General features: G+C 51.1%; 1 protein-coding gene across 5 annotated transcripts; it reads right to left on the minus strand.

Moving 5' to 3' along the window:
- Positions 1 to 6,713: 6,713 nt before the first annotated feature.
- WDR13 (WD repeat domain 13) lies at positions 6,714 to 19,479 on the minus strand. 5 transcript variants are annotated; one of them, XM_025857387.2, is made up of 10 exons: positions 19,289 to 19,390; positions 13,113 to 13,192; positions 12,189 to 12,429; positions 11,238 to 11,347; positions 10,993 to 11,123; positions 10,135 to 10,442; positions 9,138 to 9,318; positions 8,885 to 9,026; positions 7,349 to 7,467; positions 6,714 to 6,978 (listed from the first exon to the last, which is right to left on the minus strand). In XM_025857387.2, exons 2-10 carry the CDS (start codon positions 13,151 to 13,153, stop codon positions 6,794 to 6,796), a joined length of 1,458 nt encoding a protein of 485 aa, XP_025713172.1. In that variant the 5' UTR covers positions 13,154 to 13,192; positions 19,289 to 19,390; the 3' UTR covers positions 6,714 to 6,793. The 5 variants fall into 5 exon arrangements, with proteins under 5 accessions (XP_025713172.1, XP_025713171.1, XP_073757941.1 ...); XM_025857386.2 differs by lacking the exon at positions 19,289 to 19,390 and adding an exon at positions 13,536 to 13,689; XM_073901840.1 differs by lacking the exon at positions 19,289 to 19,390 and adding an exon at positions 13,536 to 13,614 and having other exon boundaries at positions 12,189 to 12,395.
- Positions 19,480 to 22,146: the final 2,667 nt, after the last annotated feature.

A 22,146-nucleotide genomic window follows, 5' to 3' on the forward strand; every position in this document is an offset into this window, starting at 1 on the left:
CCTTTTTGAGTGTTTGATGCTTTTTTCCTTAATTTTATCTTGAATGCATATTGCAACTGCTCTTCTGTCTTTTCTCACACGTTTATATTTATCATTGAAAAAAAACTTTCTGAATCATTTTGATTTAGATATTATTTGACTTTTGAATTTTAAAAACATTTTTAATTTTTAATTTTTTAAGATTTTATTTATTTATTTGTCAGAGACACAGAGAGGGGGAGAGAGAGCACAAGCAGGGGGTGTGGCAGGCAGAGGGAGAAGCTGTTTTTAATTCAACTTATGAGTACCTGTAAGTTTTTTAAAAACTTATTTGACTCTATGTTTATCTAATTATCAGCAGCAGAAATGAAAGACTATTCATTCCTTCTCTTTTGTGAATGCGGTGTGAGTACTCCTGGGGTCACACAGACAGGAGTCTGGACACTCCAAGAGCCCCCCAGACTGGGGTATCGGCCCACTTGGGGTAACACAGGCTGGGATGTGGACTTCCATGAGTCCCACGGAGTGCAATTTGGAAACACTGGGGTCAGACAGACTGGGTATACACACACTCCTGGTGTCACACAGACCATACTATGAATGCTTCTGGGCTTGCACAGACTGGGGTGTCAACGTTCCTCAGGTCACAGAGACTGGAACGTGGACACTTCTGGGTACATACATACTGGGGGATGGACCTTCTGGGGTCACACAGACTGGGTTGTGGAGATTCCTTGGCTCACACCGAGTCAGGCAGGGATCGTGAGAGTGTCCCAGTCTGTGACTCCACTAGAGTCCTCATTTATTTCTGTGAACACTTATGTCCACATAATAACCTCTCACCCCCTTATACCCGACTGCAGGCTCTATTTCACCAGTTGTGACCACTCTGAAGTCCTTGTACGTTTCGTAGGTGTTCCTCTCCTATATCTGAGTTCGGACCAGAAGGCTACTGTTGCCAGAATATTTACCATGAGCCTGGGTTTGAAATCTCACCACAGAGGCACAGACGTTGAAAGACTTTCTTTAACAACAGTCCAGGTTTAGGGTCAGGAAACAGGGCATGGATGATGGACTAGTTAACAGGAGTCAGGGTCAGCACTCCAAAACAACAGAGTATTACTGATGGCGAAGTTACTAACAAAAGCCCTTGTTTGAGCTCAGGCCGAGGGAGCATTAACAGTGGTAGCCTTATCAGTGAAAGGCACCACCACCAAGAGGGGAACTGACAGTGGACGAATTAACAGGGACTGTGGTTCAAAGCCAGACAAGAGGGACATTGATGGCAGAGGAGTGAGTACACAGGGTTCAATAATGGACCAGAAAGTCACTGACGGTGGGATAAAGAGACCCAGGTTTGAGGTCAAGGTAGGAGGGGCCAGGATTTTTAATTAGTTTGCAATTACTTAACAACTCAAAAGAACAGTTTGAATATTGAGGTTGAGAGATATTGCTGTTAGAATAGTCAGCAAATGCTTGAACTCAGACTAGAGTGGCATTCAGGGTGTAATACGTAACGGAAGCCCTGTTTTAGGGTCAGACCAGAGAAAGAGGGATGGGAACAATTGAATAAACATATGGGTTTGAGTTTAGTCAAAAGGGGAATAGATTCTGAAATATTTAGCAGAGCCTGGGGTTGGAGTTCAGATTTGAAGGGCACTGGTGTTGGAAGAAATAACTGTTTAAGCTCAATGGCAGACCCACAGGGCATCCCTGACACAGCAGGTATCAGAGGATCAGGTTTGAGGTCAAACCAGAGGGGAGCTGAGGGTGGTAAACTGAACCAAGGACCGGGTTTGGGGCCAGGCCTGGAATGGAGGGATTTGGGAATAGTTGAATGGCTGTGTTGGATAATTTTAGACCAGTAGAACTTCGAATATGGAAGAGTAAATAAGTCCTGGTTGAGAATCAGATAAAGAGAACAAGGGTGGTGGAAGAGCTCTGATTAGGGACCAGGATGACATTGAAGGTGGAATGACAATAAAAGAGATCCCGGCTTGAGAACAGATGAGAAGGACATTGATGTTGAGGTGGTTAATAGCAGACCAGGTCTGAGGTCAGACCAGTGTAGCACTGTGGCTTAAGAGTTAAAATGGCCTGGGTTCAAAGTCAGATCAGAGAGGACTGCAGGTTGAATAGTTCAAAGGAAGCGCAGGTGCAACCAGTGTGGCATTCTTGGATGAAGAATTAACAGAGGTCTTGGTTTGACTTGAGACCGGAGGGGTCCTTCTGTCAGAATATGAAAGGAAGGCTCAGATTCAAGGTCATGTGAGAGGAGCAGTGATGGTAGGATATTTAACAGAGACCCTTGTTTTGAAGACAGACCAGAAGGGCACTGATGGTGGGAATTGTTAATAGAGGTCACACCAGAGAGGTGGGATCTTGGAATAGTTCAAAACCAGATCAGGCGGCCTCAATGTTGAGGGTTGATGATGATGGAACAGTTTACAGAGAGGTCTGTTTTGAGGTCAGGGCAGAGGGGCACCACTAATGGAACAGCTAATAAAAGCTCGGGGTTTTGGTTGGTTGAGAAGCCTGTCATGTTGGATTAGTTGAAAGACACCCATGTGAGAATTTAGATCAAAGGAGGTCTTGGGACACCTGGATGGCCTAGTGGGCTCAGTTGGTAGAGCATGCAACTCTTGATCTCGGGGTTATAAGTTCGAGCCCCATGTTGGGTGTAAAGATTACTTTAAAAAAAAATAAAATCTTGGGACACCTGGGTGGCTCAGTCAGTTAAGTGTCTGCCTTTGCCTCAGGTCATGATCCCAAGGTCCTGGGATCGAGTCCCACATCAGGCTCCTTGCACAGCAGGGAGCTCGCTTCTCCCTCTGCCTGCCGCTCCCCCTGCTTGTGCTCTCCCTCTCTCTCTAACAAATAAAATCTTTGAAAAAAAAATCTTTAAAAAAAGAGGTCTTGATGGAGTAAAAGCTAACAGAGTCTGGATTTGAGGTCAGACCAGAGATGCCCTGATGGTTCCAGAGTTCAAAAAGGCCCAGGTAGGGCAAAAAGCCAGTAGCAGTGGATATTAATCAGAGGCCCAGATTCAGTTGGACCAAAGAATAGTCAGCAGAATTTCCATTCCAAATAAGACCAGAGGGGTATTGATGGTGGAATAGTTCAAGGGAAGTGATAATGGAATAGTTAACAGGCACATGGGTTCTGAAGTCCACCTAGAGGGGACTGATGTTACAAGTGTTACCAGTGTCCTAGGTTCAAGGTAAGATCAAAGGAGCAATTATAGGAAAATAGGAAAGAGAGGCCAGGGTTCAAGCTGAGATCATAGGGGTACGGAGAGTGATACAGTTTCTTGAGGTCAAGCCAGAGGAGCAGTGAGTGTGGAAAAGTTCACAGAGGCTCAGGTTTCATACCTGAGATGCAGTGATACTGAGTTAACTGAAGCCTGGATTCAAGGGCAAAGAGCTATTGATGGTGGAATTCTAAACAGAGTCCCAGAGTTTAGACCCCCTGTAGCACTGACGGTGGAAGAGTTAAAAAGACTCAAGTTCAAAGGAAAACCAGGGACGCCTGGGGGGCTCAGTTGGTTAAGCGTCTGCCTTTGGCTCAGGTCATGATCCCGGGGTCCTCGGATTGAGCCTCGCATCAGGCTCCCTGCTCAGCGGGGAGTCTACTTCTCCCTCTGCCTCTGTCCCCTCTGCACCCCCTGCTTGTGCACGCTCTGTCAAATGAATAAATAAAATCTTTAAAATAAATAAATGAATAATGGTAAAATAATTAACGGAGGCCCAGATTCAAGGTCTGGACTGAGGGTCCTTTAGGTTGGAATGCTTGCTGAAGCAAAGGGGCACCGATCACAAATTAACAGAATCCGAAATCCAAGGTCATATCAGAAGACAACAGCTGGTGGAACATTATAGAGAGGCCCTGGTTTGAGATTTGACCAGTGCTACACTGATGAGGTAATAATTAACAAAGGCTCCACTTCAAGCTCTGACTAGAGAGGCTCTCGATGAAGTAAACACACGGGTTCAAAGTCAAAGGGCATATAACAGTTAATGGAGGCCTGGACTGGAGTGGCATTGATGGCGGAATGGTTAAGAGTTCCAGATCCGATGTCACACTGGAGGCACACGGATGATGGACAAGTTCACAGAGGCCTAAATTTGACCAAGATGATTTTTTTTATCATTTGCTCATAACTTATTTCCTCATAGGTTGTTAGTCGAGAAAAGGTATCATGAAGATGAATTTAAAGTAGAATGTCAGGGCGCCTGGGTGGCTCAGTCACATGTGACTCCTGATCTCAGGGTCATGAGTTCGAGCCCCATGTTGGGCATAGAGTTCACTTTAAAAATAAAAACAAAATAAAATAAAGCAGAATGTCAACTCTGCCACCTCAAAATTTCACGAGAAATCCCCCAAATCATGTATAACAATATCTGTGATTAGCCATCTTGAATTCAGATTCAATAAACAACATGAAGAATGTGAAGAAACGAAGAAGGTGCTAGAGAAAAATGACGTTCTCCCAACTGATCTTGTCCATCCACTGACTTTGGTTGAAACCGAGCACCTTTTTGGTGTTGGATAGTGTTCAGAAAGAGTTAACACAGCAGGCCTGAACTTGTCTCCTTGGAAAGGCCTGCTTCGAGGATGGCCCTTGGCTGGCATCTGGAAACTTAGATTTCACCACGGTTCTCACCACTCTGTGCCTCAACTGTTCATATAAGCACTCTGGTTTATGCTGAACACCTGTTTTTCTTCCTGGAGGGTCTGGAAGTTAGGTGTGCACCAGGCAAGGGGTGCCTATGTGACCAGCCCCCCAAAACAACCTTGGGCACTCAACCTTTAATAATGAGCTTCTCTGGGTTGTCAGGAGCCGTGATAGGAGGAATTAAGCATGTCCTGTGACTCCACTGGGAGAGGACCCTTGGAAGCTCGTGCCTGGTCTCCCGCGGACTTCGCCCTGGGTGCCATTTCCCTTTGCCGATTGTGCTTTATATCTTTTTTATGGGAAGAAATCATAGCTGTGTATACAACCATATGCTGAGACCAAGAGTCCTCCCAGCAAATCATTGAGTCTGTGTGGTTTGGGGGACCTCTGACACATATAGATGCATGAACTTCATCATGAACGTCCAGCTCGCTGATGTCCCTACCTCATCACCATTTGCCTTAAGGTCAAGACGGAAGCACGGTGTAGAAATGCTTCTGGCTACAAGTAACCACACTGTCAAATAACAGTGGCTTCAACAGACCGGTGATCTTTCCTCCTCCAACAAGACTGCTGGTGTTAGTTCGGTAGCGCGATAATGTTGGGCCAGGTTGGAGTGCCTGTGGCTCTGTGGGTTGACCCTGAGGCCTCACGATGGTAGGCCACAGTTCCCACTGAGGCATCTGGGTATGGCAGCCTATGCAGCTGGAGGGAAGGGAGCAGCCAGAGCAAGAGCCTCCTTGGCATTTCTGGCAACTTTGACATTTCCTGGTGACTGAGGTGATTGACAAGGGATTTTTGGTTCTCTGGCCCTGTCAATATCCCAAGCTTTCTCTCCTCACTCTGGACTCCCCTCAAATTGGAACATCACTTTACAGGCTCTGAGCTGTGCTGGGCCTTGAATTGGGGCCCTGGGTGGGCGTAGAAGGAGCTGGGGGTGGTCTGGGGTTCCTCTGGGGATGGAGAGAGAATCCCCATCCCCTCCACCCACCAGCAGGAGCCGCTAGCTCAGCCTTAGGGTCCATGGTTGTTTCTGCACGGGCTTCCTACTGCACGTCCTCAACTCGCCTGCTCCCTGTTTGTGGGGAAGAGCCTTGGGTGGGGGGGGAGGCTGGGAGCCTCAGCCTTCCCAAGGAGCCAGCAGAGCCCAGCAGCAGACTAACAACGTGAAATTCCTGGGGTAGAAGCCAGTACTCCCCTCCTCAACTCCCCCACTGTTACTACACTGGCACAAGTACCCATCACTGCTCACCCTGACTCCTGCGGGGCCTTGTGGTTGGTCCCCCTGCTTCCGCCCCTGCCCCCGCTCCAAGTCTGTTCTCTTCACAGCACCCACAGGGGTCCTCTTACAACCAAATGGGATCGTGTCCTTCCTCCGCTCAAGGGGGCAACTCACCTCTCACTCAGAAAAAGCCCAAGCCCTCACTGTGGCCATGAAGCTCTCCAGGATTGGGCCTGGCCTGTCCGACCTCATCTCCTACCATGCTCTGGTCCAGCCACACCGGCCTCTTCAACGAGCCTTCTGGCACACTCCAGCCTCAGTGCCTTTGCACTGCCTTTCCTCTCTGCCTAGAATCTTCTCTCCCCCACACTGCAGGTCCCTCTCACTTCACTCAGGTCTCTGTTTCAATGTCCCCGTCAGGTACGTCGTCCCTGATCACTGCACCAAAAAGAGCGCAACCTCCCACTCCCGTGCCTCTACCTCCTGTCCTGCCAACCCTGACCTTAGCTGATCTGTGACATATTTTTGTCTATTATCTCCCTGCGATAGACTGCAAGCCCCACGAAGGCAGGCATTTCTGTCAGTTGAGATTATGGCTCTACCCCCAGTACCTAGAACAGTTCCTGGCGCACAGTGGGTGCTCAATAATGTCTGTCCCATGCATGACTGAGCCAAACACTTACGGGGGGGCCCGTGACGCGGGAGGCATTCAATGACCGGTTGCTAAGTAAAGAAATCAATGCTGGAATGCACGAACGCGGAAGTGAATCCCAGTCCAACTCGGGGGCTAGAGCCACCCCCTCCCCGAGCCCACCCCCAGGAGACCTGGGAGCCAGCCACAGGCACAACCACAGGAACTTTATTTACAAACACAAGGCTGGAGCGGGAGGCGGGAGGGAAGGCGGACACGGCAGGACCTACTTCTGCTCCCGCCTCCAGACGATGACCATGCCACTGGCGTCGCTGGAAGCCAGCAGGCTCTCGTCGCAGTTGAAGCTGACGTCCAGCACGGGGGCGCTGTGGCCCTGCAGCTTGTTGACGGCGGCCTTGGCTGCCCGCTCCACATCGAAGAAGTGCACGCACATGTCCTCGCTGCCGGTCACTGCCCGGGGGAGAGAGACAGAGGGGCCTCGGGAGGTGTTGCCGGAAGCAGCGGGGGGAGGGGGGGGCCCGGGTGTGGGGAGGTCTGGGAGGGACGGTCCCTGAACCTGGGTCACCTAGCTGTTTTAGTCCCGCGTCCAGAGTGTGAGGTCTCTGAGCTGTTTGGGGGGTGGGGAGGCTGTGTCTCATGTTGGGAGGTTTCTGGACTCTTGGGGGTCTTTGTTCAAAGTGGGAGGCTGTTGGGGTGTGGGAGTTCTCGAGGCCCATGAAGTCTGGGCACCAGGGGGCTGTGCTGTCCGAGCCGGATCAGCACCAGCCCCGCTCCCTGCCCCTCCCCAAGCCACCCGGACCCCCCCCTCTGCGGGACTCACCCACACAGGCCCCCTGGCGGAAGGACATGAGGGGGCAGAAGATGCTGCGCACGGGGTGTGAGCTCTGCTCAATGGGGAAGCTTCTCTTCAGCTGCAGCGTCCCCTCGTTGTCCACCACCCTGAGGGAAGGACGAGAGCGGGCTGGGGCGTCGCCTCAGCTCCAGACGGCAATGAATGGGGGGCGGGCTGGTCTGTGTCCCCACCCCGGCACCCCAGTTCTTTTCAAGGTTCACAAAGTCTGGTTCTGAGACGACTGCGTATACCTATCAAGCACGGGCTGGTGCGTGCGTTCATGACAGTTTGGAAGCTACCTGTTGATGGAAACGGGGAGCCTCTGCAGCGTGACTCACTAGTTTCTCTTTCTAGGGGTCTCTTAGAGATCCTGGTGGTAAAACGGGCACAAGGGGGGGAAAGGGCCGACCAAACTGGACGCGCCTGTAATGCGGAAAGTGACGAGCTGTTCAAAAGAACGACTAAGCCAACAGCACTGCAGGGGACGTGGGAGCAGTTCAACAGGCGCCGTCTGGTGAGGAAAGCGAGACATGGGAAAGGATGGAGGAGGAGCCTGCTTCCGTGAGACAATGACCCTCCCTCCGACGTGTGGGGGCGGGTGCGCACGCCTCGGGTTGCAGGGGAGAGAACAAAATGTAGGAAGGACCATACAGAGTTGCTGGCCGAGGTGGCAGGAAGGAGGAGGAAAGAAGGGAGAGGATTCGGGGGGGAGGTAGCCCCACATTTGCGAGTACGCCTAAATTAAAAATTACACATATGTCTATGTGCGTGTGTGATTTTTTTTTTTTTTTTTTTAAAGAGTAGAAAAACAAAATAGTAGAATAGAAAGCATCCTGTCGGGCAGTGGTTTTCAGGCCGGGCTGGACATCACTTGGGGAACTTTTCAATATACCAAGGTGCGCAGTCCCGTCGTAGGGCTTCATTGGCCTGGAGCGGGGCCTGGCCATGATCTTGTGAAACCCTTCAGGTCATTCCAGCATGCAGCCCAGACTGAAAACTGCATTTGGGTAACATGTCATAGGTGAGTGGGGACAGTAAATTCCTCCATTTAAAAACACCAGAAAAGGAAAAAAAAAAAAAAGAGGAAGGAAGGATAGATGGAAGGAAGGAAGGAAGGACAGATGGATGGATGGAAGGAAGGAAGGAAGGACCACTGCTCCAAGAAGGCCCTAGTCTATGTTATGCCTCAGGTTGCTCATCTGTAGAATGGGCATGATCACAGCCCCCCTCCTCACAGCGCTGTTCTGAGGATTAAGTGGAGTGCTCTGTACGAGGTGCTTCCACGGGCCTGGTAGCAGCCCTTTCTATGTAACCATCAGCTACTCCTGTCACCACCCCTCCCACTGATACCCAGCACTATCATAAGGAGACCCGACTTCCCTGCTCACTCAAATTAACCTGATGGAGGAGACCAGCCCTGAGGCCCTACAGGTTTTCCTCTGACGAGGAGCCAAGGCTGCCATCCCAGTCTGATGGAGGCGGCGGGCCCTGCCTCTCCAGGCGGCCCGGACAGGGAAGACCCACCTATAGAGCAGCAGCTTGTTGAGGCAAGCGTTGATGAGCAGCGAGGGGTCCCGGGCCTCGCGGCTGACCCAGGAGCGGGCAGAGATGCTGGTCACAGGGCTCCCCTCATGCACCACCAGACGCTTGGCTTTGGTCAGTTTCCCTGGAACGACAGGGGGAGAGGAGGCAAAATAAGCGGGGGGGCGGGGGGGGGGGCTGTGTGCTGGGATGGTGGCAGCGCCAAAACCCAGATGCAGGCCTGGGGCCTGCCTACCTGTGGCCATGTCGAAGAGGAAGGAGAAAACACTGCCACGGTCATCGCCTGCCCAGAGCAGCCGGCCAGGGGCATCGAAGGACAGAGCGAGGACCCGGCCCGTCAGCTTGCTGGAGCCACCCTTCACTTTCTTGCCTGTGGAGATGTTCATGACGTGCACGTTGTGCTTGGCATTCCCCACCTGTGGGCGAGACCGGCGCACCATCATCCTGCTCTCAGCCAGTCCCTCCTTAGGTCTGACCATAATGGAGCTGCTATTGATGGAACTGGCGGGCTCCTACTAGAGTCTAACCCCGGTGGGGGGGGGGGGCTGTGGCGGGTAGACTGGGAGGTGACCGAGGCCTGCGATCCTTTAGAGCCAGCCCCTCTTGCCATCTAACCAGGACGGCCAGCTGCCCCTTAGCCAGCACCCCCCATGACAGGCAAACCACAGGGCCATCCTAGGCTGGTAATGACAGCTAGTCTCCTTCCTGCCTGGTCCCTGCCAGACGCTTGACTATACTGGGGCCGGTGCTGCAGCAGGAGGGATCCCAGAGCACAGGCTCACTCAGCCAGTCCCCTCTCTCCCGCTCAGGGCCAGGCCAGATTTTCACTTCTTTCCCCCGCCCTCCGACTCTCCATCCTGGGGCCGGACCACAGTGGAGCTGTGCCACTGGGATGAGCCAAGCCTTCCGACTAAGTCATCTTGCCTGGCGACCAGCAGCCCCTGGGGTTGGAAGACGGCAGCACTGCTGTTGATGGGACCCAAGGGGTACCAGAGCCGGGACCCTGCCTCCTGACCAGTCCCCCCCCGTGGAGTCTGTCACAGCAAGCCCCCCCCACCCCACCAAGCACGGTATCCCTGTTCTGACCCGTTTTCCTCTGAGTCTGACCACAGGAAGACCGTGGTGAGGGACTAGAGGGGAGCCCCCCCACCCCACCCCTATACTGACTCCCTGGGACAGCTCTCCTGGCCCAGCAGACCCGCCCTCGGCGAGCGGGCACCCCGGAGCCTGACCACAGTGAGGTTGTTGTTGACCGGCTGGAAGGTGCAGCAGAGCAGTTCGGCGCCATCGGGGTCAGGAATCTCCCGGATGCAGCGGCCGTCCTCAGAGGCCCAGATGCGCATGGTGGCATCGAGCGAGGTGGACACGAGGATGTCGTTGGAGAGGGACCAGGCGAAGTCGGAGACGCCGCGGGTGTGGCCCCGCAGCACGCGGAGCACCGTGGGTGGGGCGGGCACCAGTTGGCAGAGGGAGATGCTGCCGTCGAGAGAGCAGCAGGCCAGGCGGTGCCGGTCGTCATTGGCGAAGCGCACCCTTGGGACTGCAATGCCAAGAAGCCATCGGTGCGACTCGGCACGCTCACCGGGCGCTTTCGTTTATAAGAGGCTTTGCCGCGGGGGCTGGGGGCTGGGACCCACTGCACCAAGCACAGGGGCCTGCGCCAAGGGCTTTCCTTGGCTGAGAACGGGAGTGAGAACCCGAGAAGGCCCTCTGCCAAAAGCTCCCTAAATTGTAGCCAGCGCTTTACAATTACCAACATCTTGGCAGTTTGCAAAACCTGCGCTGCCTGTTGTAAGGGGATTTCTCTGTAGCGAAGGCTCTGAACCCTTCCAAGCAACTCACGACCCCAGAAGCCTCCTGCCAAGCCCTCTTTTGAGCTGCCGAGCCCTTTTACGATAGCCCAAGTACTTGAGATCTTGCAGACCGCTTTACTTTGCGGAGGGCTTGTGGGCTTGGGGAAAGGTTTAGGGATGGCAACTCCTCCTTCGGAGGTGGGCCAGAGACTCTGCGTTCCAGGAAAGGACACGCTGAGTAGCTGTCACAGTTTAGGCAAATGAGTGGTGAGGGGACCCGCTAACCTGCTGGCTTACCTGCCTCATCCACGTGCTGGTCGAAAACATGGTACATGCCCGCAAAGGCGTAGTTCTCACTCAGCGACGTATCCCCAGCCATGGCTCGACTTGCTTCTGCCGCTGATGTGGGCACCACACTGCCAGGGGGCCTGGGCCCCAACAGGAGTGGGGGGCAGGTAACATGAGGTAGGTGCTAGCATTCAGGCCCCCACGGCCCCTCTCCCCCTTACAAGTCCCCGGCTCACAGCCGCCCCTGTGCATACCTGTCCTCATAGACAGCACGGTTCATCTGTGCCTGTAGCTGGTAGGAGCCTCGGCTGACGGAACGGCGGTGCCCACGGGCCCCCAGGGCCCGAGGATCATCCTCAAAGTCCTGCAAACAGAGGGTCAGGGTGGGCACATCTTGAAAATAGTCCTCCAGAACCTGTGGGGTCTGGAGTCTTCAAAACATACCCAGAACCAGGGGTGCCTGGGTGGCTCAGTCGGTTGAGCGACTGCCTTCGGCTCAGGTCATGATCCTGGAGTCCCAGGATCACGCCCCACATCGGGCTCCCTACTCAGCGGGGAGTCTGCTTCTCCCTCTGACCCGCCCCCCTCATGCTCTCTTTCTCAAGTAAATAAATAAAAACTTAAAAAAATATATATACCCAGAACCAGATCCTTCCTCACCCTACCCACCACCACCACCATGGCCTGGACTACTGTCGTAGTTTCTGCACTAGCTCCCCACTCGGCTGATAATCAATAAACGTTCTGTGGAGAAAGAACGGACACTTTCCCCCTGAAAACCACTCAGCACCGTCTCTTGCTTCATTGCAGTCTCAGCTCAACTGTCACCTCCTCGGAGAGGCCTTTCCTGATCATCCCCATCAGACATAACTTCCCTCTGCCCCCACGAGTCTCATTTTATCCCAAGTCTGCTTTACTTTTCCATCTTAGGACTCCTCACTATAAGCCGTGTTAATTATTGATTTATTTATCTGGTTTCGCTTGTCTATTGACCTATTTATCTTGTTTATTGCCTATTTATCAACCTGTTCATCTTGTCTGTTGTTCGTTTATTGACTTAGCATATATTATCTCTTTCTGCCCCCTGCTTATCCTAAGAGCCTGGCACAGTGCCTTGCACATTAACAGGTGCCCGACAAGTCTGCTGAGTGAATGTATATGCAGGCAGGTGGCGTGCGTGGCAGGCAGTGTGGGGAGGAGCTCACCTCCATGCGGTCTAGGGTAGTTCGGCTGCTGCGAACGATGCTGTTGCTATAGGCACGGGCACTGCCTGGCTCGGAGAGGGGCCCGTAACGCTGGCCCAACAGCTGCCCACGCAGCCTCAGGTACTGCCGACGCAGTGCTGGGGGGTGCCCAGCCTTGGCATTCTCCCGCAGCAGCTGGCTGCGCCGTCGGATGTACTGTGTCCGAAACTGTGGAAACGTTGGTGTGCGGTACGCGTTGTACCTATGATGGCGGGAGGCAGGGTGGGCAGCAGGCACAGGATAGAGGGAATCAATCAGCTCAGGGGATGGGGAAAGAGAGTGAGGTGCGTGGCAGTGAGGGGTCAGGATGGCAAGTGATCAGCAGTGGTGATTGGGGTCCCTCTGGTGCTGTGATGAGGGTGGGTCTACAGTAATAAAAGGCATGGCGATGAGATCACTGTGGGGACAATGGAGGCCGTCTGCAGCTTTGCGGTTGTTGGTATGAGGTGTCAGTGTAGACAATAGTAGGGCTCAGGGTGACATGGTGATGGGGGTCAGTGTGGGGCAATGGTGGAAGTCAGTATGGGATGGTGATGGGGTCAGATTGGGGAAGTGATGATGGTAAGAGAAGTCTGCGGAGGGGGGGGGCAATGGTGGGGAATAGGATGTCACCAGCCTGAGCTCCATCACCCCCTCCCAAAGGCTCTGACAGCACAGCCTCTTTGCGCATGCCCAGATCTGACTGCATTTTCCCAGCATGCTCTTTAGGACCCTCTTGCCAGCCCGTCTCTGCAGGTAAGCCCCCACACCCTGCTGCTGCGCATGCTCACCTCCGGCATGCCCACGCAGCCGCATAAGGCAAGTTCTCCGCCCAGCCTCACTTATCTCCATTGCGCATGCACCACAGTAACTTCCGCTCCCATGGGCTTCGACCCCACGCCTCACCTCGCGTCTACTGCTAAGACCTGCTGCCACACCGCGGCCATTCCCCGGCCTCCTCTTCTGGCGTGTCCCCCCGCGGGAGCCTGCAGGACAAGGGCCTGGAATGTCAGCGTTTCAAGTGAAGGGATTTAATTTCTCCCCTTCCGCCAGGCGATCGTTGCCGTAGACACCGAGTCCCTCGACGCCGGGACGTCGCGAAATACCACCCGGCAGCTAGCATGTTCATCACCCCAGCCCTGCCCTTCCCGGGCAGTTCCCGGAAGACACAACAGCGATTCAGATCTGATCCCGCCCCTCCCCGGTCACCATAGCGACGCCCCTCCTCCCGTCTAGCAATCCTTCTTGGCATTCCCCATCCATCTTGTTCCCCCCGCCCTCCGCCTTCCCTTCTCGGGTTCAAGAGCAGGACCCGGGATCAGAGACCACCTCCGGGGCTGCCTCCGGCTCTTGAGGCCCCCGGGGCGGCCCTGAGACCAGTGTCGCCCTTTCCTTCTCTCTGCTCCCTCTCTCAGGCTCCAGGCAAGATGGCCGCCTGCTGCCAGGAAGAGCTGCCAAGCACAGAGCGAATGGATAGGAACCCTTCCCAGGGCGTGGGAGAACCACGCAAGCGCGCTATGGGAGAGTAGCTTCCGGCACAGGATGGAGGCTCCACCCCTTAAGTTCTACCCACCCCCAGTCCCTAATGGCATTTTTTGTATACACAAGAATAATATCCAAGGGCCAGAGAGACAGGGAAGAGTATGCGAATCACTAAAAATTAAGAAATACGACTTTCTTTTGAAACCGTGGGATAAACTGATTCTTAGGAGCACAATCTTGGCCAAGCAAGATCTGAAGCATAGGAGGGACCCCATCATCACTGCCGATCCGATCGCTTGCCATAGCATCAAAAATAATCACATATGCAGAGGCTCCTAGGCTGTTCTCCAGTTCTTTTTTTTTTTTTTTAAGATTTTATTTATTTATTTGAGAGAGAGAGAGGAGAGACAGTGAGAGAGTACAAGCAGGGAGGAGAAGGAGAAGCGGGCTCCCCCAAGGAGCCCGACCCGGGGCTCCATCCCAGGACCCTGGGATCATGACCCCAGCCGAAGGCGGACGCTTACCCGACTGAGCCACCCAGGCGCCCCTGTTCTCCAGTTCTTAAAATGATTGACAGGCCTCCATACAACCCTGGGATGAGAAGAGTCTGTTTTGTGATGGGGGTGGGGGGGGGGGGGGGGGGGGGTTGGAGGGTCCCAGGAAGCTTGGTCTGGGCGTGAGTCTCGAAAAGCAGAAGACATTAAGTAGGCACAACAGGCTTTGGATCCCAAGAGGCCATTGGAACCATCCTTACTTCAACTCTAACAGGAAGTTGCAACTCTTAACTATTCATCTTTTTTTTTTAAGATTTTATTTATTTATTTGAGAGAGAGAGAAACAGCGAGAGAAGGAACACAGCAGGGGGAGTGGGAGAGGGAGAAGCAGACCTCCCGCCGGGTAGGGAGCCCGATGTGGTGTTCAATCCCAGGACCCCGGGATCATGACTTGAGCCGCGGGCAGATGCCCAGCAACTGAGCCACTCAGGCACCCCTCATCTCTTTATTTAAAGTAATCTACATCCAATGTGGGGCTCAAACTTATTTCCTTGAGATCAAGAGTTGCATGCTCTACCAAATGAGCCAGCCAGGTGCCCCTCTAACTATTCATCTTAATGTGGTCAGGCATTAACAGAACTTACAAAATTGGAGATACGAAAGTTTAGTAGCTTCCTATTGGATCTTAACATTCATTAACTGCCACAATTCTCAAAACTTTTTTTCACACTTTATTTTATAACATACAATAATCTGAAGTTTTAAAGCCACTTGAAATGAGGAGACACATCCAAAACATGTATTGCGCTTTGTGTGTTCTAACAAAAATAGACCACTCTGTTTCGTATCGACAGAGCACCTCCCTTGTCCGTGTAACTAAGCTGTGGGTGTCTTTTTAAAAAGATTTTATTTATTTATTTGACAGAGAGAGAGAGAGAGAGAGAGAGAGCAGGAACACAAGCAGGGGGAGTGGGAGAAGGAGACGCAGGCTTCTCGCTGAGCAGGGAGCCCGATGCGGGGCTCGATCCCAGGACTCTGGGATCATGACCTGAGCCGAAGGCAGACGCTTAACTAATATAAAGTATATTAAATTTTTTCTAATGATTGTATTTGTTAATTTGACAGAGATAGCACAAGCAGGGGGAGCAGCAGGCAGAGGGAGATGGAGAAGCAGGCTCCCGGCTGAGCAGAGAGCCCAATGTGGGGCTCAATCCCAGGACCCTGGGATCATCACTCAAGCTGAAGGCAGACACTCAACTGACTGAGCCACTCAGGGGCCCCTATGGGTGTGTTTTTAAATATCTTCTGTTTGATGATTGCTAAAGAATAAACTGTTTGCACAAATGTGTAACCATGAACATTTATTGGATATGCTGGACACATGGTGATTTACATGTATTACTCCATTTAATCCTAATAACTGAATGTTGTGGGTTCCCTTACTACCCCCATTTTACAGATGAAGAAAGCTGAAGCCCAGGGAGTTCAAGGGTGACATTTTATTGAACTGGTCTCCTATTTGTGACCAGCATCGGGTTTATTTTCAAGTATTTTTCTTGCCATAAAGAATGCTATGACCAATGAAGCCTTTCCCATTCACACCTTGACCCTCCCTGGATGGGGCCCCACCCCTTCATACCACCACTCAGCTTCCAAAAAACATGGTGGGGAAAAAAAGTACAGGAAAGTCAGGGATGCCAGTGAGACTTACCCTCTTAAACTGCTGCAACTGATTTTTTTTGTTGTTGTTTTTACAATATTCTGTATGTTAAAATTTCAAAAATTATTTTAAAATTTCACCCCTGTAATGCTAGACTAGATAAACCTAATGACAGGGTTGATGTAATGAGCTAATGCATAGAAAGTGTTCACAACACCTGTTGCGTGAATGTTTGCTGTTTTTCTGAGAAGTACTACAGTACTTTTAAGAAGGCAGTATAACTTGGCCACTGCTGTAGGCTCTGCCAAATAGGAGCTATGATCTTGGGGAAATCACTTAATCCCTTTGTGACTGAGTCTCATCTGAAAAAAAAAAAAAGCTTCATAAGGTTATAAGGAGGACTAAATGAATTAATACTTGTAAAGCTTAGACGAGCATCTGGAGAAGAGAAAATACCCACTAAAGGTTATCTACTGTCAGCTGTTTTAAGAACTTTTTCCAGTAACAGATCCATCTGTCAGAGGTAGTTATGGTGCAGAAATAATGTGAATTAACAACTGCAGCCACCTCTTGCATTTGTTGTGTTTTGCATTTTTTTCTAAAATATTTACACACTCTCACTGGATTAAAAAAGGTGTTTTGAACAAGTTGGTGACAGAAGGCACTTTCAGTTTGCTGGGAGCTTGGCGAGAAAGTTGCAGAATTTATCTGCAAGAATGGCAGCAGGTCAGTGGGTAGGGACAGGAGGGTCTCAGGTCTGGGGATATCAAGTCATCAGAGGCAGCTCGTGGAGGCTGGGAATGACCTTGGTTGCAAACATGTCATCTAGAGAAAAAAGCTGAAGCCTATGGGGGAACCACAAGTCCTACTCACTCTAACAGGACCTGGGCTATTTACTGTCAGACTGATGGTTAAGGTTAAGGGTCCTAGCCAGATGACAGAAAAGATGGTAAGCCAGAGCTCTTTGAAGGTAACACCACATCACAATAGCGACTCGAGTCGTGGCAGAAACAGTCAGGGGCTATGTTTTTCCTGGACTCTTCCTTCCTTCATGTGCCTCTTGCCCATTCGGCACCCCCTAATTTAGAAATGCAAAGGCAAGCACTGGACCACACTAGCTGTGCCCACTTTCCATTACTAAGACAGGCTGACACCAAGCCTGAAGTTGGGCCCCATCCTCAGGAACAAAAAGCAGTGTAATTTGAGGGAAAGCCTGGGTGGCTTGGGGTGACAAGGGTATGCTGAGAATCAAGACCAAAGAGCAAAATGGGAGACATGGAGCTGAGGTGTAAGTGGAGTGTAGAGTTCTTATTCACTTATATTACCCCTGAAATTTCTTCCTGAATGGGACAAGTGGGGGTTGGGACATAAGGTCGTAACTGAAATCTTACCATTTCCTGATGGGAAAACATTTGCTTCTGAAGCCACAGTTCTCCTAATCTCCAAAGTCTTTTTTTTTTTTTTTTAAGATTTTATCTATTTATTTGACACAGGGAGAGAGAGACAGCGAGAGAGGGAACATAAGCAGGGGGAGTGGGAGTGGGAGAAGCAGGGAGCCTGATGTGGGGCTTGATCCCAGGACGCTGGGATCATGACCTGAGCCACCCAGGCGCCCCCTAATCTTCAAGTCCTAATGGTAATAACTCTCCATAGCCTGAATCAGAAACAAGATTCCTGCAGTTGGGAGAAGCCTCAAGACCACTTGAGCAGCCCCCAGCAAGCTGAAACAGAGAGCCAGCCTTCCAACCAGTATTTATTTGTCAAGCCCCTACTAGGTGCCAGGCACTGGGAAAACAGCAGTAACTGAAACAAACAGTTCCTGCTCTCACGGAGCTGCCACTGTAACTGGAAAGATAAACAGTAAGATCATATAAGAAATTGGTACTTACTATCATTAAAATAGAAGTTTGGTTAGTGTTGCTGAGCTGTGGGGGAAGGGAGGAGGGATGAGAAAGAAATTTAAGTTGGAACCTGAATGAAAAGGGGCCAGATACACACAGCTCTGGATGCTGAGTGTGTGGTTAAGGCCAATGAAGCTGGTCGGGGAGTGACTCAGAGAGGGGGATGAAATCACTTCACAGGGCAGGACTGGGGTTGCTCTGCTCCTAAGATCTCAATTCCATTTACTCAGTGAAGGATTTGGGGCCAGATTGTGGCCCTGGGAAAGACTGGACCCTGGGTTTGGTACCTCATTCCCCAGCAGTACAGCCCTTGATTCTTCACATTTTCTTCTGCTAATACACTGAACTACATCTCACTGCTCTTCGAATATTAAGGCGCCCTTGGTTTCCTGAGATCAGCCTTGCCTGGTCCTCCTGTGATCAGCCTGAATTTACCAGGCTCTTACTACATCCGTCTTCTGCGACTGTCACAAACCACCCTAGTGAGGTAGGTGTGACACTTAGCCCCGCTGTGAAGATGAGGAAAGTGAGCCCTGGAGGGGTTTACCACCCATAGTCACAGAAGCAAAAGACATTAGAACTAGCATTTGGACTCAGGCTGGAAGTGGAACTAGACTCATTTTCTTACCCTGGACACCAGAAACCACCAAGCCCTGGTAACCAGCCAGCAGCGTTGACAATAGTGCTCCATCCCTCTCTTCTCTACACATCCCCAGCACCGAGTCTCAGATCCATTTCCCCTCCTGTCTTTTGACCTTCTGCACTGGCAGGTCCACCCCGAAATTCACAATGGCTCCCAGCTGCGGTGAGGAGTTCTCGGGCCTCCTCTCAACTTCACCCCCTTGTTGCTCTTACTCAATCCAGTTAGGTTCCAGCCACGCTGGGTTTCTCGCACATCCTTTGAAAGCTGCACAAACTGTTCTTGGGCTCTGGAACGCTCTCTCCCATGCGCTCTCAGCAAACCCTTCTGCTCATCCTACTAATCACAAGTGCTCTGTGCCAGGCACTGTCCTAAGCACTTCACGGACATGGAAAACCTTTAATCCTCACAGCAACCCTATGAAATGGGTTACTATTATGCCACATCAGAGATGGGGAAATGGAGGGAAAGGGCTGAAGTGACCTGCCCAAAGCCGGTCAGTAAGCGCTGGGGCTGGATTTGTACCCAGGCCACCTGGCTCTGGGAATCCTTGCTCTTAACCACTACCATTTGACCCGTCAACAAGTCCTGTCAGTTCCACCTTCAGCATGCATCCAGAATGCAACCTCTCCTCTTCATGTCCACTGCCACCACCGCCTCAACTACCCTAAGCCCTCCCTGTCGGCTCTCACAGCAGCCAGAGGGTCCTGCTACAACCCAAGGCAGCCCTCAGCCCTCCTCTGTTCACGCCCGTCCTGCCTCCACCTCTCAGAGAAAAGCCCACAGTCCTCCCTGTGGCCAGTGAGGCCTCATAGGACTAGGCCCCTGTCACTTCTCCAAGCTCGCCTCCTGCCACCCTGACCTTCTTGCTGTTCCTCATGCACACCAAACAAGCTCCCACCTACCTCGGGGCCTTTGCACTTGCTTGCTTTTCCTGCCGCCTCCAATTCTCTGCCAGACAGCAAGGCAAGGTTAGGCTGACGGATCTGGTCAGGAAGGAAAAGAGCCCTCATTCGATCGAGAGGTTTGTTACTTACAGTGAAAGCAGGACCAGCCACAGATGCCAGCCCATGTCCCACATTCTGGGTAACACCAAAATGAAAGGGGCTGGATTACTGCAGCACGGATGGCAGCACACCCCGTTGCCAAGGAGCTAATGCCATGCTATGCAGTTCTACAGCCGTAGGTCAGGGGAGGAAAGGGACAGAAAGCCTCATACCTGACCAGATCCATGGGTGATGCAAAACTGCCTCATGACAGCCTCTTTGGTAGACAAGGAGTGAGAATTGGCCTCACAGCAGTTCCTCACTAGCCTCTTGTGCTCTGTGTTCTGAGGATCCCAGGGTGTTCTGCCCATACCTAGATCAGCCTGCCCACGTGGTCTATGTGGGGACGTGCAAGGCAGCCACAGTGCCATGGCAGAACCATTCCTCTGCACCAGATATCCTCCTTGCTTGCTCTCCCCAGCTATCACTAACTTCAAGACTCTGTTGAAAGACCACCTCCCGAGTAGCCTTCCCTAACTAGCTTGCATAAAATAGCACATCCATCACTCTCCACAACCCCACCCAGCTTTAGTTCTTGTCACTCCCTAACATTATGTTACACACCAATTTATTACTTTACTGTCTTTAGACCCCACCACGACATGACTCCTGAGGGAAAGAAACGTTGTATCCATTGCTGTCCCTACAATTATGTCACACATAACAAACGCTAACATTTGGGACGCCTGGATGAAATCTTAAAAAAAAACAAATGCTACCATTTATTGACCACATGAAACTACCACTGTTCCAGGTGTTTCCCATATTTTAACTCATTTAATGGGCTACTGCCTTTATTATCCCCCTTTTTATAGGCCAGGAGAGAGGTTTTAAGGGGTCCTGGGTATGGAGGTTGGAAGGCAGGACCTCCAGTGCCAGGCAAAGGGTAGTCCTTCTGCCTGGAAAAGCCAGAGGGGCCCTGAGATCTGTGATGGGGGCAGAGAAGCAGGATGGGATTCTAGGGCCAGTATCTGGAAAATAACAGTGTCAGATGCCAAGAAAGAGAAGCTAGCATTTATAGGACGGGGTTTCTTGAGGCCTTTGGAGTAGAAATGCCTGTGACTATGCAGAGGCCTTTGGGGGACAGGGTAGGCTAGCAGAAGATAGCTGACGGCTACCCACCTCCCATGCCAATGCTGAGGTCTGACAAACCACACCCCTCACACTTTTGTTATAGAAAATCTCGAACTTACAAGAGTGTTGATATAATGAACTTTCAAGTATCTATCAGAGAGATTCAACAATTATAAACACAAAGCATTTTTTCAAAATGCAGGCTTCACAAGCATTTGAGAGGTTTGGGTCAGTTGTTTTGTTAAGGTACAATGAAGTGGGGGCACCTGGGTGGCTCAGTTGGTTAAGCATCTGCCTTAGGCTCAGGTCATTATCTCCAAGTCCTGGGATCGAGTCCCACATCCCTCAGTGGAGAGCCTGCTTCTCCCTCTGCCTGCCACGCCCCTGCTTGTGCTCTGTCAAGTAAATAAAAATTAAAAAAAAATAGTTTATTTTATTCATTTGAGAGAGAGAGAGAGAGCGAGCGAGCACAAGCAGGGGGAAAGGCAGAGGGAGAGGGAGAAGCAGACTCCCTGCTGACCTGAGAGCCCGATATGGGCTCGATCCCAGGACCTGAAGATCATGACCTGAGCCGAAGGCAGACACTTAACCATCTGGGCCACCCAGGAGCCCCTAGTAAATAAAATCTTAAAAAAAAAAAAAGATAAAACGAAGTAGGAAACACCAGGACACTTTGCCCATTTCATTCATTAAGCCTTTCTTCCACTTACATAGACAAATGGGTGGACTGGACTCCAGTGAAGAAAAATCTACCTGTTACTATGGATTACAATCATAAGGGTTAAAAACAGAGACTGCAAATCTTGTGTTGACAACTATTAAGAACTAGAAAAAGCAAAGCAAAATTCCAAAGATGAGTTTTACTTAAAGGAAGCTTAAAATTGAGTTAAAAAAATTTGACTCGACATTGTACTAGGAACGTTTATACAGAATGCCACTGTCCTTGACAATTTAGAAGCCTTAACTTTCTTTTGTGCGTTCTCTGTATGTTAAGACCACCCATTAGGATCTGGGGCAGCTTGCCATAACCACTTTTTTGCAGTAGCTCTGGGGTGCTTGGCTGGCTTAGTCGGAAGAGCATGTGACTGTCTGGAGGTTGTGAGTTTGAGCCCCACGATGGGTGTAGTGATTACTTAAAAAAAGAAATTTAAGGGGCACCTGGGTGGCTCAGATGATTAGGTGTCTGTCTTCAACTCAGGTCATGATCTCCAGGTCCTGGGATCGAGCCCCATGTTGGGCTCCCAGCTTGGCTGGGAGTCTGCTTCTCCCTCTCCCTCTGCCTCCCCCCCTGCTTATGTGCACACTCTAACGAATAAATAAGATCTTTAAAAAAAAATAAACTTAAAAAGATTATGAAAAGCTCCATGTCAGGTCTTGTACCCAATTTGAAAAAAACGTTTCCAGTTTCTCATATCTTTATGCACTCTGAATTATAAAGGATCACGGCCTTTAAGTTAGCCGGCGGGCAGCGGAAGAAAGCAGCTGGGCAGGGACAGGTTTTGTCCTGAGAAGCTGTCGTGGAACACTGGCTACTGATCATTACCCAATATGCCTTCTTACATACCTTCAGTATTCACAGCAGCTTATTTTGAAAAGCTTATTCCAAGTTTCCTACACCCCCAAATCCAGGAGTGTGTGGGGCA

Source organism: Callorhinus ursinus, unplaced genomic scaffold (assembly GCF_003265705.2).
Source record: "Callorhinus ursinus isolate GAN/ISIS: 27379988/994484 unplaced genomic scaffold, GSC_fseal_2.0 scaffold16, whole genome shotgun sequence".
NCBI classification, from domain to species: domain Eukaryota; kingdom Metazoa; phylum Chordata; class Mammalia; order Carnivora; family Otariidae; genus Callorhinus; species Callorhinus ursinus.

What these genes read in the sequence shown, in the direction of transcription:
- WDR13 (XM_025857388.2), bottom strand. Translation starts at nt 19,396, where the DNA reads ATGAGGGCTCTTTTCCTTCCTGACCAGATCCGTCAGCCTAACCTTGCC. An exon ending in CGTGCTGTCTATGAGGACAG is followed by an intron (nt 11,124 to 11,237) that starts GTATGCACAGGG and finishes GTTGGGGCCCAG; the next exon opens with GCCCCCTGGCAGTGTGGTGC. An exon ending in AACAAGCTGCTGCTCTATAG is followed by an intron (nt 7,872 to 8,884) that starts GTGGGTCTTCCC and finishes TTTCCTCACCAG; the next exon opens with ACGGCGCCTGTTGAACTGCT.